The sequence below is a fragment of the Seriola dumerili genome, unplaced genomic scaffold (assembly GCF_002260705.1).
Source record: "Seriola dumerili isolate Sdu_G_001 unplaced genomic scaffold, Sdu_1.0 BDQW01000267.1, whole genome shotgun sequence".
NCBI lineage: Eukaryota > Metazoa > Chordata > Actinopteri > Carangiformes > Carangidae > Seriola > Seriola dumerili.
Genome location: NW_019174522.1, coordinates 2,037,783 through 2,051,800, shown reverse-complemented (window position 1 = coordinate 2,051,800; position 14,018 = coordinate 2,037,783). Strand labels below are relative to the sequence as shown.

General features: G+C 43.2%; 1 protein-coding gene across 1 annotated transcript in view; it reads left to right on the top strand.

Annotated features, from left to right (window-relative positions):
- Positions 1-12,637, top strand: part of LOC111230455 (palmitoyltransferase ZDHHC5-like) — a 35,177-nt gene extending 22,540 nt beyond the window's left edge. The window contains exons 6-12 of the mRNA XM_022757201.1: positions 237-339; positions 645-736; positions 2,120-2,246; positions 4,564-4,672; positions 4,795-4,904; positions 6,840-7,969; positions 9,312-12,637. Coding sequence (XP_022612922.1) covers positions 237-339; positions 645-736; positions 2,120-2,246; positions 4,564-4,672; positions 4,795-4,904; positions 6,840-7,969; positions 9,312-9,549 — 1,909 coding nt within the window. The 3' untranslated portion in view covers positions 9,550-12,637. The remainder of the gene's footprint in view (positions 1-236; positions 340-644; positions 737-2,119; positions 2,247-4,563; positions 4,673-4,794; positions 4,905-6,839; positions 7,970-9,311) is intronic.
- Positions 12,638-14,018: the final 1,381 nt, after the last annotated feature.

Sequence of the window (14,018 nt, the reverse complement as noted above, 5' to 3'; positions counted from 1 at the left end):
TGTTAACTGGGTTAAAGACGCTGAAGTCAGGAAACAAGCGCAGAGGGAGAGAAGTCCAACTGTGGACATGAAAGGTTGGGTGGCATCAAGTCGTAATTTTCTTGATGACCCCCAGGCCGAGCTGTCCATTTCTACACAATGAATATAAAAGTCTAACGGAGTAGTACTTTCTATGGGCCATCTTCTGTCTGCTGAATCTGGTCTCTGAAGATATTCCTTGACCCTTGTGCTCTCAGCCTGGCTGTCATGTGTGTTGCAGGCCTGTTCTTCATCCCTGTTGCCGGCCTTACTGGTTTCCACATAGTGCTGGTGGCCAGAGGCAGGACTACCAATGAACAGGTAGTGTTTCAGTATGTGTGCACCAGGGACAGGTAGACTTATCACTGAGTCCCAAAGATCCTGCAGTTAAAATATGAAAGTGTACAGTAGGAAATCTTATAAATGTCAACAAGATTTCAGTATTGGTAACATTATTTAGAACATGTTTATAGTAAACGTCCTTTGATTATTTTAATTTGTACGTCCTGGAAAGTTGTGACATGTTAACAACCTTCATATTTCCCTCTCATTGTTTGAATGAATGTTTCTTACTGCTCATTTTTCTGTGTAACTGTGTGTGTGTCTCTCTCTCTTTCTATCTCAAGGTAACGGGGAAGTTCAGAGGAGGTGTGAACCCTTTCACCAATGGCTGTTGGAAGAATGTCTCTCACGTTCTCTGCAGTTCGCAGGCTCCCAGGTGCATTTTTTATTTACCCACTTCTTTCTGGTGGCCTGTTCATGAGCATTACGTAGTCTGACAGATGCGTGTCTCCATAAATGACCCATGAGAAATTTTCTAATGCACAACAACTAAAATACATGAGACATAAAACATCCAAAGAGTGAGGGCTGGGAGTATCTGCAACGATTTAAAACTCAAAACCAAGTTCTACTTTAATGCTGTTGACCTGGATGTTTGAGCTTCACTGTGCAGTTTGACACTAGAGATGATTTATACACTTACACAAGTGTGACGAGGGTTTAGAGATGAAAAGATATGAAAATTTAATATCACCATTATAGTGACCAAAATTATCGACGTTAAGATGTGCTGAAAATGTTCAAAAGGTAAAAACATACAACCTGAAATCATTTGAATAATTGCATTTAAACATTAAAATAATAACATGTCCAACACATCTGTGTGACAGATGAGGACAAGCAGTACGGGGTTTGCCTGCAGCATGCCCACACCGTAAACAACGGGATAGCACATGTGTTGTTATTATTATTATTTATTTATTTATTTTCCAAGATGTAACATCTTTCAGACACTGTAAACACACCTGTCACCTGTCCAGCACAGTACTGTTAAAGCAGAAACCCAGCGGCTACACTCTGTTTAGGGATGAAAGAGTGAAGCTGCAGCCCTGAAATAAGTTTTAAAAACCCACAATCACCAATTGAAGCATCTCACATGGCGGCTCCGACACTGACAGGATCTCCAACCCAGTTTTAACCAGTTTGCATGGCGGCTAGCTTTTTAGCTAGCTTTAGTTTTAGAAGCTGTAAAATCTCTGTAGCAGCGCTGTCTCTGCCATCCACCATTACTGACACTAAACAAACCCACGTTTTTTGCTGTGCATGCATCTGGGAGACTGTTGCTTGTTGATGCCGTACAGAACCTAAAGTGAGTTAAATTAACCACACTTATTAACCATGGTAATAAACAGTTATAGTGATAATTAAAATTTTAACAGTATTACTAACCAGCATTTCTACCATGAAACTAGTAACTGTTTCATCTCTTCGTGGGAACCTAAAGCTTCAAGTGCTTCAGTCAGGAGGCGATGTCATGAATCTATCATTAAACTTTTAATGAACAATAGTTGTGTATTCATATCCTATGAATTTTCAAAGAAGGAGAAAGAATTTTGACTTTTTGTGGAAACCACTTATTAGACACTTTGCGTATTTTTCCAAGCAGAGCATTTGCTCGTTTTGAACCATGTATGCAGGAGTATGTGATAGCTGCATATTCCAGTGCTCATTTAGAGTTTCACTGTGTCATATTAAAGCTTGTACTTGTGGCGTAGGTGTTGCTCATGATGTGTGCACTCACTGTCTTGGCTCTCTGTAGGTATCTGGGCAGGAAGAAGTGTGTGCAGAGTGTGTGTGTGCAGCCGCCTTTTCTGCGGCCACAGCTGACAGAGGCCCAGCTGGCTGCAAAGATCCTGGACAACGGCATCCAGGGAGACCTGCACCTGGTAAGGACGGCAGGACGGGAGTTCATAGGGACTTCACTGCCCTGTTATTATCATCCTGTTTCATTTAAACACCGGTTTTCTGGCCTGCTGGTAAACAAATGTCAGGTTATGTGCTTCTCATTCAAATCTGCACTAGTTTACATAAGTTTGCATAAACGCAGGTCCATCTGGCATCAAGAAGAAATCTTTATTGACCCCCACAGGGACATTGCTTTGTTTCAATTGTTCAACACACAATTTTTTATAAAGTAAATAAGTATAAAAGTAAAAACTATTGTAAAATGGTAATAATAATGATAAATATACAGTAAGTGAATAGAAAAATGTAAAAATGCAAATGTTTCATCATGGTCTGTTGAATGTAGGTGAGCTCACTTCTACTTCACCTGTAGATCATCTGTAGTTGAAACCTTATGAGTTATGTCCAAACAAAATATAACTAGTCTGTTATTGTTCACATGCAGGTAGCTCAGATATAACAACAGAGAGAGCAGGAGGAGTAAAGAAGCATCATATACTGTGTGTATTCCTAGCTCTGATTGAAACTATGAGGCCAAAGACACTTTGTGTGTGTGTGTGTGTGTGTGTGTGTGTGTGTGTGTGTGTGTGTGTGTGTGTGTGTGTGTGTGTGAGTGTGTGAGTGAGTGAGTGAGTGAGTGAGTGAGTGAGTGAGTGAGTGAGTGAGTGAGTGAGTGAGTGAGTGAACTGTATGTGCATGTGTGTGTGTGAGAGAGAAAGAGAGCGAGTGGGGCACGGAGGGGTTGAGTGAATCAATGCGCTGTGCACAGTTCAACTGTGAAAGCAGGATTTATCCACTTGAAACAGTAAAATATTTTCCGTTCATTATAAACTGTGTCGGGACTAATCAGACTGTGACAGAGGAGGTCAGTAGAGTAGTTGGTCCTTCAGTGTGGTCCTGGACACATTCACATTCACACTGCTAAAAGAATGTGGTCTCATGTGGTCCAGACCACCTCTGAATGTGGTCTGAGGCCCTGTTCAGACCTGGTATTAAAGGGAACCTATTATGCTTTTCTGAGTTTTTCCTTACTTATAGTGTGTTATATAGGTTTTTGTGGATGTAAATGGTCTCCAGAGTCCCAAGGATCAAAGTTTACATAAAAGGGAGGAACTCTGTCAGGGTAAAAACCAAATTTTCTCCTTTGTATGAAACGCTTCGTTGGGGTCCAGACATTACTCCCTGGTCCTATTGACGTCAATATTTCTCTTGGTGCTGCCCACCTGCAAAATGAAACACCCCCACACAAGGCACAGCACATAAGTACTTATAATGAAGAGTTTTCTTTAGTTTTGTAGACTCAGCCTCACAGCCTATCAGTCTGCATTGTTATTGTGGATGTTAACCACGTTACTGCGACCCGATTATGACCTGATCATATTAGTTAGAAGCAGCATAGCAAAGATATAAATGCTTAAACGTTTGTCAGTGTTGACATGCTGTACCTCGTAAGCTCAGATAAATTATCCACAGTTTAACCGCTGAGTTCATTTTTTAGTAACTATGCGCATTAACGTTAAATTCATTCAGATTTACCAGCAGCAGGTGAAACGGTGGAGACTCCCTACCTGTCGACCGTCTGTCTGTTCCTCCATTTTTATATTTATTTTGTCTGGAAGTGTCTACACATAAAAAAGGGGTTTCTTATAAAAATATTCCAAGTTATGAATAATGTCATCCGAAGTTTGTTTACACAAGACGTGCAGAACGTGTCGTTGCCATGGTAGTTGCCGGCAAGCTGATCAATCAGAGCACATCGGGCTCCAGCTCCAGAGGGAGGAGGGGGGCCTTAGAGAGCCCTGAGCTCTAACAGAGCGTTTCAGACAGAGGGTGAAGAGAGTACAATATAAAATGTACAGAAGAAGAGAAATAATGTCTTTTCACAACATTAAAGCATGTAAATTTTGAATGAAATGATGCGTACTAAGAATGGCCATAATTGGTGCTCTTTAACATCCATCTCAGGTGATCCGATCACAAGTGGTCAGCTCTAAGTTCAGGTCTAAACAGGACCAGAGTCACGAGGGGTGTGGCTGCAGTAGGATAACACAGAGTCAGCAGACCTCAAACCTTTTAACACAATATGCATAAATGCATAAAAGTTACACAATGCATTTCTCCAGAGGTAATGGAGTATAGTTCTACATAACTTCTGCACAATTGAGAGTAAAAAAGATGCAGCATTAAAACCAGGTTTTTCTGTGACCAGTCTCTACACACAAAGACCAGTCTTACAATGTGTTCATGTTTCAGTCAACTGAACAAGATCCTCATCTGCGTGTTGTCTCCTCTTTCCAGTCCAGGTCCAGTCTGGAGATGATGGAGAGCCAGTCATGTGATGCCGAGCCTCCGCCTCCCCCTAAACCCGAGCTCCGCTACCCTGGAATCACCAGAGGAAACACGGAGGGTAAAACCTTCCACCCTCCTGCTCCAGTTCTGACTTTTATCTGCTCCTCAACTTTCTCAGCTTCTTGCTGTGAAAACTAAACTCTGATTTTACTGTGATGATTTTTATTTTTTCTCCTGCAGAGTGTAGTCTACTGAACAAAGCCCCTCCCACCCCCACCATGTACAAATACAGGCCCACCTACAGCCCTGGCAAGAACCACACAGCGCTCACACATGCTTACGCCAACCAGGTACACGCACACACACACACACACACACACACACACACACACACAGAGGAGAGTCTCGTCAGGGTCGAGGTGTGTGTGTGTTTGTGAGCAGAGAAGCTTTTTTTTTCCATTTGTCTTCATTTCTTTTATCTGTTTGATTTCGATCTAATGCATCTCCATTTTTGTTTTTCCTTCTTGATTTCCTGTCGGCCATCTTGGTTTGGTTTCTCAGTGGCTTTCTGTTGATCAGTATCAGTAAGTGATTGTTCTGAAAGCATTTCTCCCTCTTATCTTCACTTTAACTTTGTTTCCTGGTCCTTTCTGTTTGTTCTGGACATGGGTGAAACACTGTTTGGAATGATTAATAACTGACTTATCAACTACAACATTAAAACCAGCTGCTTTTTTTAAATGAACAAATTGTACCTGAACACATCTAGACTGGTACAAAGAAGTTGGTTGTGCTCAGTATTTGTACCCATGTCTGGTTCACACCCTCCCTCCTGTCAATCTGTATAAATATGGTTATGATTCTGTTTCTCTTCTCCTCAGTCTGTTGTTCAAACTTACATCTCATCTTTAGTTCCCTGTTTGTTCTCTACCTGTAGGGAACTGTTCCCCTGTAGCTCAGATACTATTATCAAAAGCTCTGTTTTACTGTCCATTCGCAGTTTTCCCATTTTCCAGTTATATCCCACAAGCACCTTTTAAACTCTGATTTTGATGTTTCACACTGTGGTCACATGATCTGGTCTTATATGGAGAAAATACTACCTGATGCCTCACACAGAAGGCAGTCATTCACAGCACACAATAAACTGTCAGAATACAGAGGAATCCAACAGAGTGCTGCAGGAATGAGTTCCTTTGGTTCCCCTGTCCTGAAGTCTGGGTTTTTGGTTAGATGACTGAAATAAGTGCGATAAGTTTTACAATTGCTACATAGCTAATGTTAGCATTAGCACCTATTTACTTCACTCTACAAGAAACGTTGTACAGCATCAAACCTCATTCCTGTTCTCACCAACAGCTGTCTTCAGAGGTGGAAAGCACTACCAATGTACTGAAGTTAGCATGCTAACTGGCTAGCCCTGGAGTGTTCTGTCACTTTCCGATAGCGACTCACATTACCCTCCAATCATTCCACCTTTACAGCCTTGTTAACTCACCAGTCCACCTTTACAGCCTCGTTATGATGATAGAAACTGTCAGTAACTCTGTCAGAGAAAAGGCTTTTGTAGAAGAGGTCAGAGCTAAATCAAACTACATACTGAAGTTTAGTGGTGGTGTCGTTGAAGTCATTTTATATTACCAAATGTATTTGATGCACAGTTGGTTAGCTCTAATGTCATTTACAGTTTAATCTACAACTGTTCTTCAGGCTTTATTACAATTTACAATTTAGGGTTCTGTTGCTTCTGTAGTGACTTTGAAACCCTCACAGCAGCATTACACTAGAAACTGTTGGCATCATGTTGAATATGGAGAAAGAAAGAATGGATATTCTTGTGTATTTGATGTGAAGACAAGCTTTCAGTCAGAGGACAGCAGGACATTAAGTTTGAATTGTTTGTGATGCTGTTGGTATTTGTGGTATGTTGTCACATCATGATGAATCGATCCTGAGAGAAAATGTCTGGCGGCAGAAACCTTGGATTCATGATTAAACACTGTTTGAGCTCGGCCATCTTACACTGTGATGTTCCCAAAGTAAACACACTGAGTACCGACCTGTCAAGAGAAAAGTTCCTGTCTGGCAAAGAAACGTTGCCACAGTAACGGTTGAGGTGCTGTGTCAGGATGTGAACACTAGAGGGAGTTTTAGTGCAGCAGGAATTCACAGAATTGTTTAAACCTCCCACAGACGTCTCTGTTCTTATTTACTCAGCTTCTTGTTGTTTCTTTTCCCTCCTTCATCCTCCCTCCTCTCTCTCCTCCACCTCCTGCCTCCTCCAGTTAAGTCGAGGAGAGAGCGTTGGCAGTGCCAGGGACTCCTCCTCCTCCACCTCCTCTCTCCTCCAGGCCAGCCAGCAGCCTGGTTTCCGCTCTCAGCCCAGCCTGGACCGGAGGGACGCTGTGTCTGACAGAGCAGGAGGAGGTGGGGAGAGGAGGGAGGGGGGGAGAGAGGCAGGAGGAGGGGGCATCCCTGGCTACTCCCTTGGCGGGCGCTCGTACCCCTCCTTCTCCGACCCCACCGTCCTATCGGGAGTGGCGTCACGATCTTCCAGCTCCACACACACTTCAGCAGGCGCCGCCCACATCTCTGAGGCAACCACCACCTCAGCTAGCTTCAAGAGCTTAGCCAATCAGACACCCCCGCCTCACCACACGTCTCGCAACGGGAGCCTGTCATATGACAGCCTCCTGGCTGGTGGTGATGATTTTGACAAGGGGGTGGCAGTGGGTTCAGCAGCCCCTGAGGTTTCCTCTGGGAGACCCTGTACACCGGCGGCAGGCGGCTACAGCTCCCCCTTTATGTCTTCACAACAGAGAGATGCTGAGCTGCACTCCCAGTCCTCCCAGTCACCCCATCACCACCACCGCTCCGCCCACCACCACCACCCCTTCCTCCATCGCTCGTCCTCCTCCACATCCTCCTCCCCACCTCCTCCTCCAGAGAGGGAGCGCCTGCTGGGCGAGCCCCACCCTGGTGCTCACCCCCCACCTGCCAATCAGGCCTCTGCTCTGCCCTCCTCCTCAGCCCCGCCTCCCCCACACCATCACCACCACCATCATCACCATCACCACCACTCCCATCATCACCACCACCACTCCTCCTCCTCTTCCTCCACCTCCCGCCCTCCCCGTTTCACTGCCCCTCACGCACCGACCCACCACGCCTACCCCTACCGCACCCGCTCCACTGACACCCCTCTGGGCGCCACCTCCACCACCCACCCTCCCCGCTCCCCACACCCCCCACCCTTGGGCAAGTCGCTCTCATACTCGAGTGCCGCTGCTGCTGAGATGCAGTACCGGCTGGTCCGAAAGGCCTCTGCGTCAGCCGGAGCCAACGCAGCGGGAGTTGGAGGAGGAGGAGGGATGGGGGGAGGAGGAGGAGGTGGAGGAGGACTACAAGCACCGAAGTGAGTATGAGTTTCGCCTTTTGTCAGGACGATTGGTTTGCTGCTAACCCTGAAAAAATCACCCGCCCGCCTGAAAACCTGACTACCTGATTGACTGCTCCTCCTCCTCTTCCCTTCTCTCTTCCTCCTCCTCCTGCCAGATTTCCTGTGAGTTCCTCCTTCTTCTCCCTTTGCTCATCTTCATTCATCTGTGAGGTTTCTCTGTGACATGTGTGATGTGTTCTGCCTGTTTGCTCTCATCTTCTGCATCATCACCACCTTCTGTTTAAAGTTCTGTAGCAGTGACTTCAGTCTCAACCTGAGAATCTGCATCTGAACAAACAGCAGCAACAAGAGAGAGAAAGGAATGTTTCCACATTCAGCTTTAGAACAGAATCAGTTCTACATTCAGATGTACAGAAACATTAACACTAATGAGTGAAACACTGAAAATGCTATTAGAGAAAGTGTGAGCACATGGAGCTCCATGTGTGTGTTGACAGGACTGACGCAGCAGCAGGTAGACGTCACATTAGTTTTCCTTTTCTGCATGACAGCAGTGAGACACTGTTTTACGTCGTCTCTTGTGTCTGTTTCCATCCTGCTCTCTGTTTGCCCACAGCTGCATGGGTTTAGTTCTTCACCACAGAAACCTCAGTGTGTGTCTTCATTGTGACCTGAATGAAATGGACTGTGTAATGACGTTTACAGATAAACCAACTGTTAAGTGAAAATGACAGTAGTGGCCCCTTTGGGTCTGTGATTTTCACTTCTCAGTCTCTACTTCAGCACAAACTCATTTTGTTGTCGTCACTGTGGTTTTCCCTGAAACAAAATAATGGACTAAACATGTCTGTAATGACCTTTTGACCTTTTAGTCTTTCATTTTTTAATTTCTCTCTTAAATCCACACAGTCAAAAAAGCAGTTAGTAGTTAAAGTGTACGTACACTGAAACAGACTCACCAGTTTGGTTCAGTGAAAAGTTTCCTCAGTGTTTTTTGATGGTAGAAAAGTGGATTTGAAGAGTTAGACCATCATTAAATTCATCCAGTCACCTGATCAGAGAGTTAAAAACACTTCCTACTGTTTTCCATCATGACCATCCCAGACTTTTACATTTACCTTCATGAATCCTGTAGAAACCCGGCTGCCTTTCATTATTCATGTTATGATGATGATGATGCAGGGTGACATCACCAAAACTGTCCAATCAATGAGCAGGCGGTCAGAGGTGTGAATATGTCTGATTGTTGAACGTCACGTGTGAAAGCAGCGGAGGTGGAGTAGGAGTGAAGCATTTGTTGCTTCCTGTGCTGAACCGCCGCTGATCGTTTCTTCTTTGTGTTTTTTCCTCACACCAGGGATGAGCTGATCCAGATGAAACCTCTGAGTCGGACCAACGGTGGCCAGCCCTTCTCCTCCCCCTCCTCCTCCTGTTCTGCCCCTTCCTCCCCCTCCCACCCAGTCAGCGTGTCTGCCCGGCCCGGATTGGCCTACCCCGGCTCAGCATTGATGCAGAGCCCCGCCCACAAGCCCCAGGTTGGCGGGGTGAAGAAGGTGACAGGCGTCGGGGGCACCACCTATGAGATTTCAGTCTGAGTGGCAGTCCCGCCTCCAGCTCGGGGACCAATGAGACGAAGAGGAGCTGTTGCTGTCTCTTTCATTAAACAAGAAAACACTGACACACACCTGAGGACGAGGGCAGCCATGTTGTCCAGATCTCACTCCTCATTGGCCGATTGACTGTGGGGCTGAACTGAACTTCACTGTCCTGCCTCCAGACGTCCACCTCAATAATCCTGACAGTAAGACCTGGACTGATGTGACCCAGGACTGGCCAGAACAGGAACCAAGGGGCTCATTTAATCACTGTAACTGAATAGGTAGCATGAGGCACTAGCACCATCAGGTTATGGCAGAGCAAGGCATTACCACTGCCAGGGGGTGGAGTCTGATCCCCGCTGGGGCCACCAGGAGGATCTGGATCAGGGTTTATAAAGGTTCATATCAGTACTTTTGGACTGACTCTGCATTTAGGTAAAAAAAAAAGTTATTTAACATTCACATGTAGAAATCACTGAACACACAATCCCACGATGGTTATCAATACACTGATCAGAGCCGATCACACAGTGAAGGGCTTCCCACAGACTGAGACGTATCAGACTGAGTCACAGCTGCTTCAACGCGAGCTCTGGCCCCAGGTGTTCATTCCTACTCATCAAATGGAGCGTAGTGGTGTTTCATTGGACCAAGAACACCAGTTGTGCTTGTGATGTGTGGAGCCCAGGCAGGATCCCTGTAACAGCCCATTGTCGTGGAAACGCACAACACGACGCCGCAGCAGGTGGAGAATCCGGCGGTTAGTGGGATCTGTGGATGTGTGACAATCTACCACCCGTGAACTGTTCATCAACGCTGCTGCGGGAAGTGACTTGCCTTTCGATGGAGGGAAGAAAAATGTGACAAAAAACAAAACAAAATGCTGATTCCCTCTTTCTTTGATTCCTTAGATGTGAATATGATTCCATGTTTGTACAGGATGATGTGATTTTAAATGTGGATTTCTTTTTTTAAAAACAAGAAAAATCAGTGGCGTTCATACTGGACAGCAGCATGCACTACTATTACTACTAGCCACTATAGGCCACTGTGTTTGGCTGTGGACCATGTTGTCTGTTTGAACAAACAGGAAGTGAGGAAACTAAAGTGAAGAAAGAAGAAGAAAATCATATTTTGGCCTCTTGTTGTTAATGGGTTCTTTAAAAAAAGGCAAAACTTTTTTAGAAAATTTATTCCTTGAGCAATTGCCTTGAAAATATAAGTGTTGTCATTTTTTTTCACATATTTAATTTGAAATTGTTTTATATGAATTTATATGGAATTATAGCTATTGATAAATGAAGAGTTTTTAATATTGACTCAAAAGAGGGGGCGTGTTGTCAGATTAAAGCAGCCCTCCTGATTGGTTTTGATGTTCCACAGTTGAGCCGCTGTTCTCAGAAAGAAGTTTGATTTACGACGTGTCCTGTTCTCCAAGACCACATCAGGAACAGGACTGGATCCTCTCAGACCAGACGCCTCATTTATAAGATACTGTCAATGAATATGATCTTTACCCCACGACAAAGTATTAGGGCCACTGTTTAAACAAACAAGACTTCAAGAATTAAGTGTTAATAAATAGACATTTTATGAGAAAGTATTATAATAGTAAGTCAGAATTTTATGAGAAAAGTCATGAAATGTATGAGAAAAAGTTGTAATTTGACACAAGAAAGTAATTAGGAGAATAAGTTGTTTAATTACTTGCTTGTAAAATTACAAGCTGTACAAGTTTATTTTAGAAAAGGTAAATTGACAAGCAAGTTATTACTGGATAAAGTTGTAATTTTATGAGAAAAAATCATATTACAAAAATGTCTTCATTTCTCAAATAAGGATTGTAAAATTTTAACACTTAAGTTATGAAAATAAAGTCACAGTATAAGAAAAAAATGTTCCATCTGGACAGTAAAATGTGGTTTTCTTAGACAGTTACAGGCTCATGTTTAGCATTTCTTGTCTGTCTATATTGTACAGTATGAAACATTTTAATATTTCACCTTTAAAATAACAATAACAACATTTTACCTTTATTCTTAAAACGTATCTTCCCCCCTCACAGTGGCCCTAATGCTGTCTTAAAATTGAATGTTATCTATTACTCATAGATAGTATGAGCAGGTCGAGACACAATGAGAAGAAGATGAGACAAACTTAATTTGTGGTAATTTTTTAATCAATCAAACGTCCATGGGTAACGAGCTAAAGATCAACTTTGAACATTTATACATGAGGCTCCTCGTCTGAGAAGATGTGTTAAAATAAAAGCTGCCGAAGTTTTGCTGATGTAGTGGACGTTTGCATTAAGTCTTCCTCTTACCTACTAAACATGAAATATCCATTGTTTGCTCAAGATTTCACTTTCAGTAACTCACTTCCAGCCGCTTGGGATTTTAGAAATGTTTCTGACAGCGTTTTGTTGCAACTGTTAAACTCAAATATTCACTCTGGAACTAGTGACAGTAACTGGTGCAACATGTGTAACGTCACTTTGTAATGGCTGACATAATGGGCACCAGTATAAGTCTGTTTTCTCTGGAGTTTCGCTTTTAGGTTTCCATCTTTGGCCATGTTGTCTTTGTCCAGTCTGAGGGAGGGACACAGGACCACAGTCCTCAGTGCTGGAAACAATATGAGCAGTTATGCTAAAATAAATGAAGCACACGTCATACAACCAGAGAGAGAATCCTGTGTCTGTGGTGAATGCTGTTTTTAAGAAAACGTTTCTTCCATTTCAGCTTTGTTTTTCATATTGCTGTAATTTGAGGCCAGTCCGAGGATGCACATGAAGACTTTGGGCTGTAGGTGTATGTTAGCGAGCAAAGTCTCTGCCTGTGTGTTTGGTTAAGACAGGTCTGGGAACCGATGTTAAAAGAACAGACAAATACATGTACTGTACAGCTTAATGTGTGTGTGAGTGTGTTTGTGGATGTGTGTATGTGGTGAGTGGCTGGGGGTTGATAATAAACTTTAAACAAGATGAAACGTTGTCGCTCTTTTCACTCTAACAGGACTAATCAGGTTGAAGTCATTTAACCCTGCCCCTCGTTAACATCAACATCTACCTGTGTTCTAAATGAGTCTAGAGACACTGGATAAACATAAATAAAGAATATTTTGAAGAAGTTTTCTAATATTGAAATTAGCCTCAGTCTTGAGTTTGACTTGTGTACCTGTCCACACAGGCCATGAGAATAAAACTCATGACCGAAACTACAATCACTTCCTCCTTCACTCAGACTAGTTTCAGGTTACATCCCTGTTTATCCAGAGTCATATCAAATATTAACCATATATGTGAATATATATGAAATTTTGAATAATGGCTAAAAAGTGTTTTGTGAGGTCACCACGCCCTTGACCTTTGACCGCCGAAAATCTAATAAGTTTGTCCTTGAGTCCATGTGAACATTTTTACCAAATCTGAAGAAGTTCTGTCAAGGTGTTACTGAAATATTGTGTCCACCACCAATGGACTGACAACCTGAAAACAAAATGGCTACTACTGTGACACAGAGGAAACACTGTGTCACACAACACCAGAAATATTCATACACATTCTTTTCTTAAGAATTATAAAGCCATGCGTTCACATGGTTCCACTTTATGAATCTCACTCACATCTGGACGAGCCTCATTTCCACCCCCACTATTGTCCATAAATGATGAAGACTCTCCTTTTATCCATCAGTTTGTATAAAAACACTGTGCCACAAGTGATCAGACAGACAAGAAAGACAAGAAAGAAGAAGAATTTCACTGATTGTGAAACTGATTTCAAAAACTGCCTCAGTTTACTTCAGTACAATCACTGTAATGTAAAGTCCTGTTTTACTCTGAACTTCATTTATTGGGTCTAGAGAGTCTTAATGAGGCTCCAGAGGCTCCAACACTGTGATCAGTCAATATTAAATATTAAACACTACAGTTACAATAGGGTCCTCTCACCCTTCGGTGCTCGGGCCCTAATTACAGGCAGTGGGTTTATTTTGGCACCACTCCTATACGCAAGATTGTCAGGAAATTAAAAGTTTGTGAGTTTGCTTGTGAAATATTGTCGTCTTCCACCAACTCCCGAACCTGATATGCTTTTTTTTTAATACTCCCAAACAGCAGTCCAAACAAACTGGTCCTCAGCTGTCCTGCTGGAGGGAATGTGGAGAACTTAATGTTGACCATGCTCATGTCTTCTGGACTTGTCCTTCTATCCAGTCTTTCTCTAAAATCCAGGGTTTTAATATCAATATAACATTCACACCACTCTGTCTCAGACATATGTGTTCACATGATTTATGCATCAGGCCCCTGCAGTACATCACCTCTTTGATAATGATTCTACAGTAGATTACACTGTGATCTAATAAACAGTATTTTCTCTTGAAGATAGTGCTAAAGCTGTTGAGAGGAACGTTATACTGAACTCTCTCTCTTATGTTACACTGTGCAGGAGTTTCTGTTTCTCT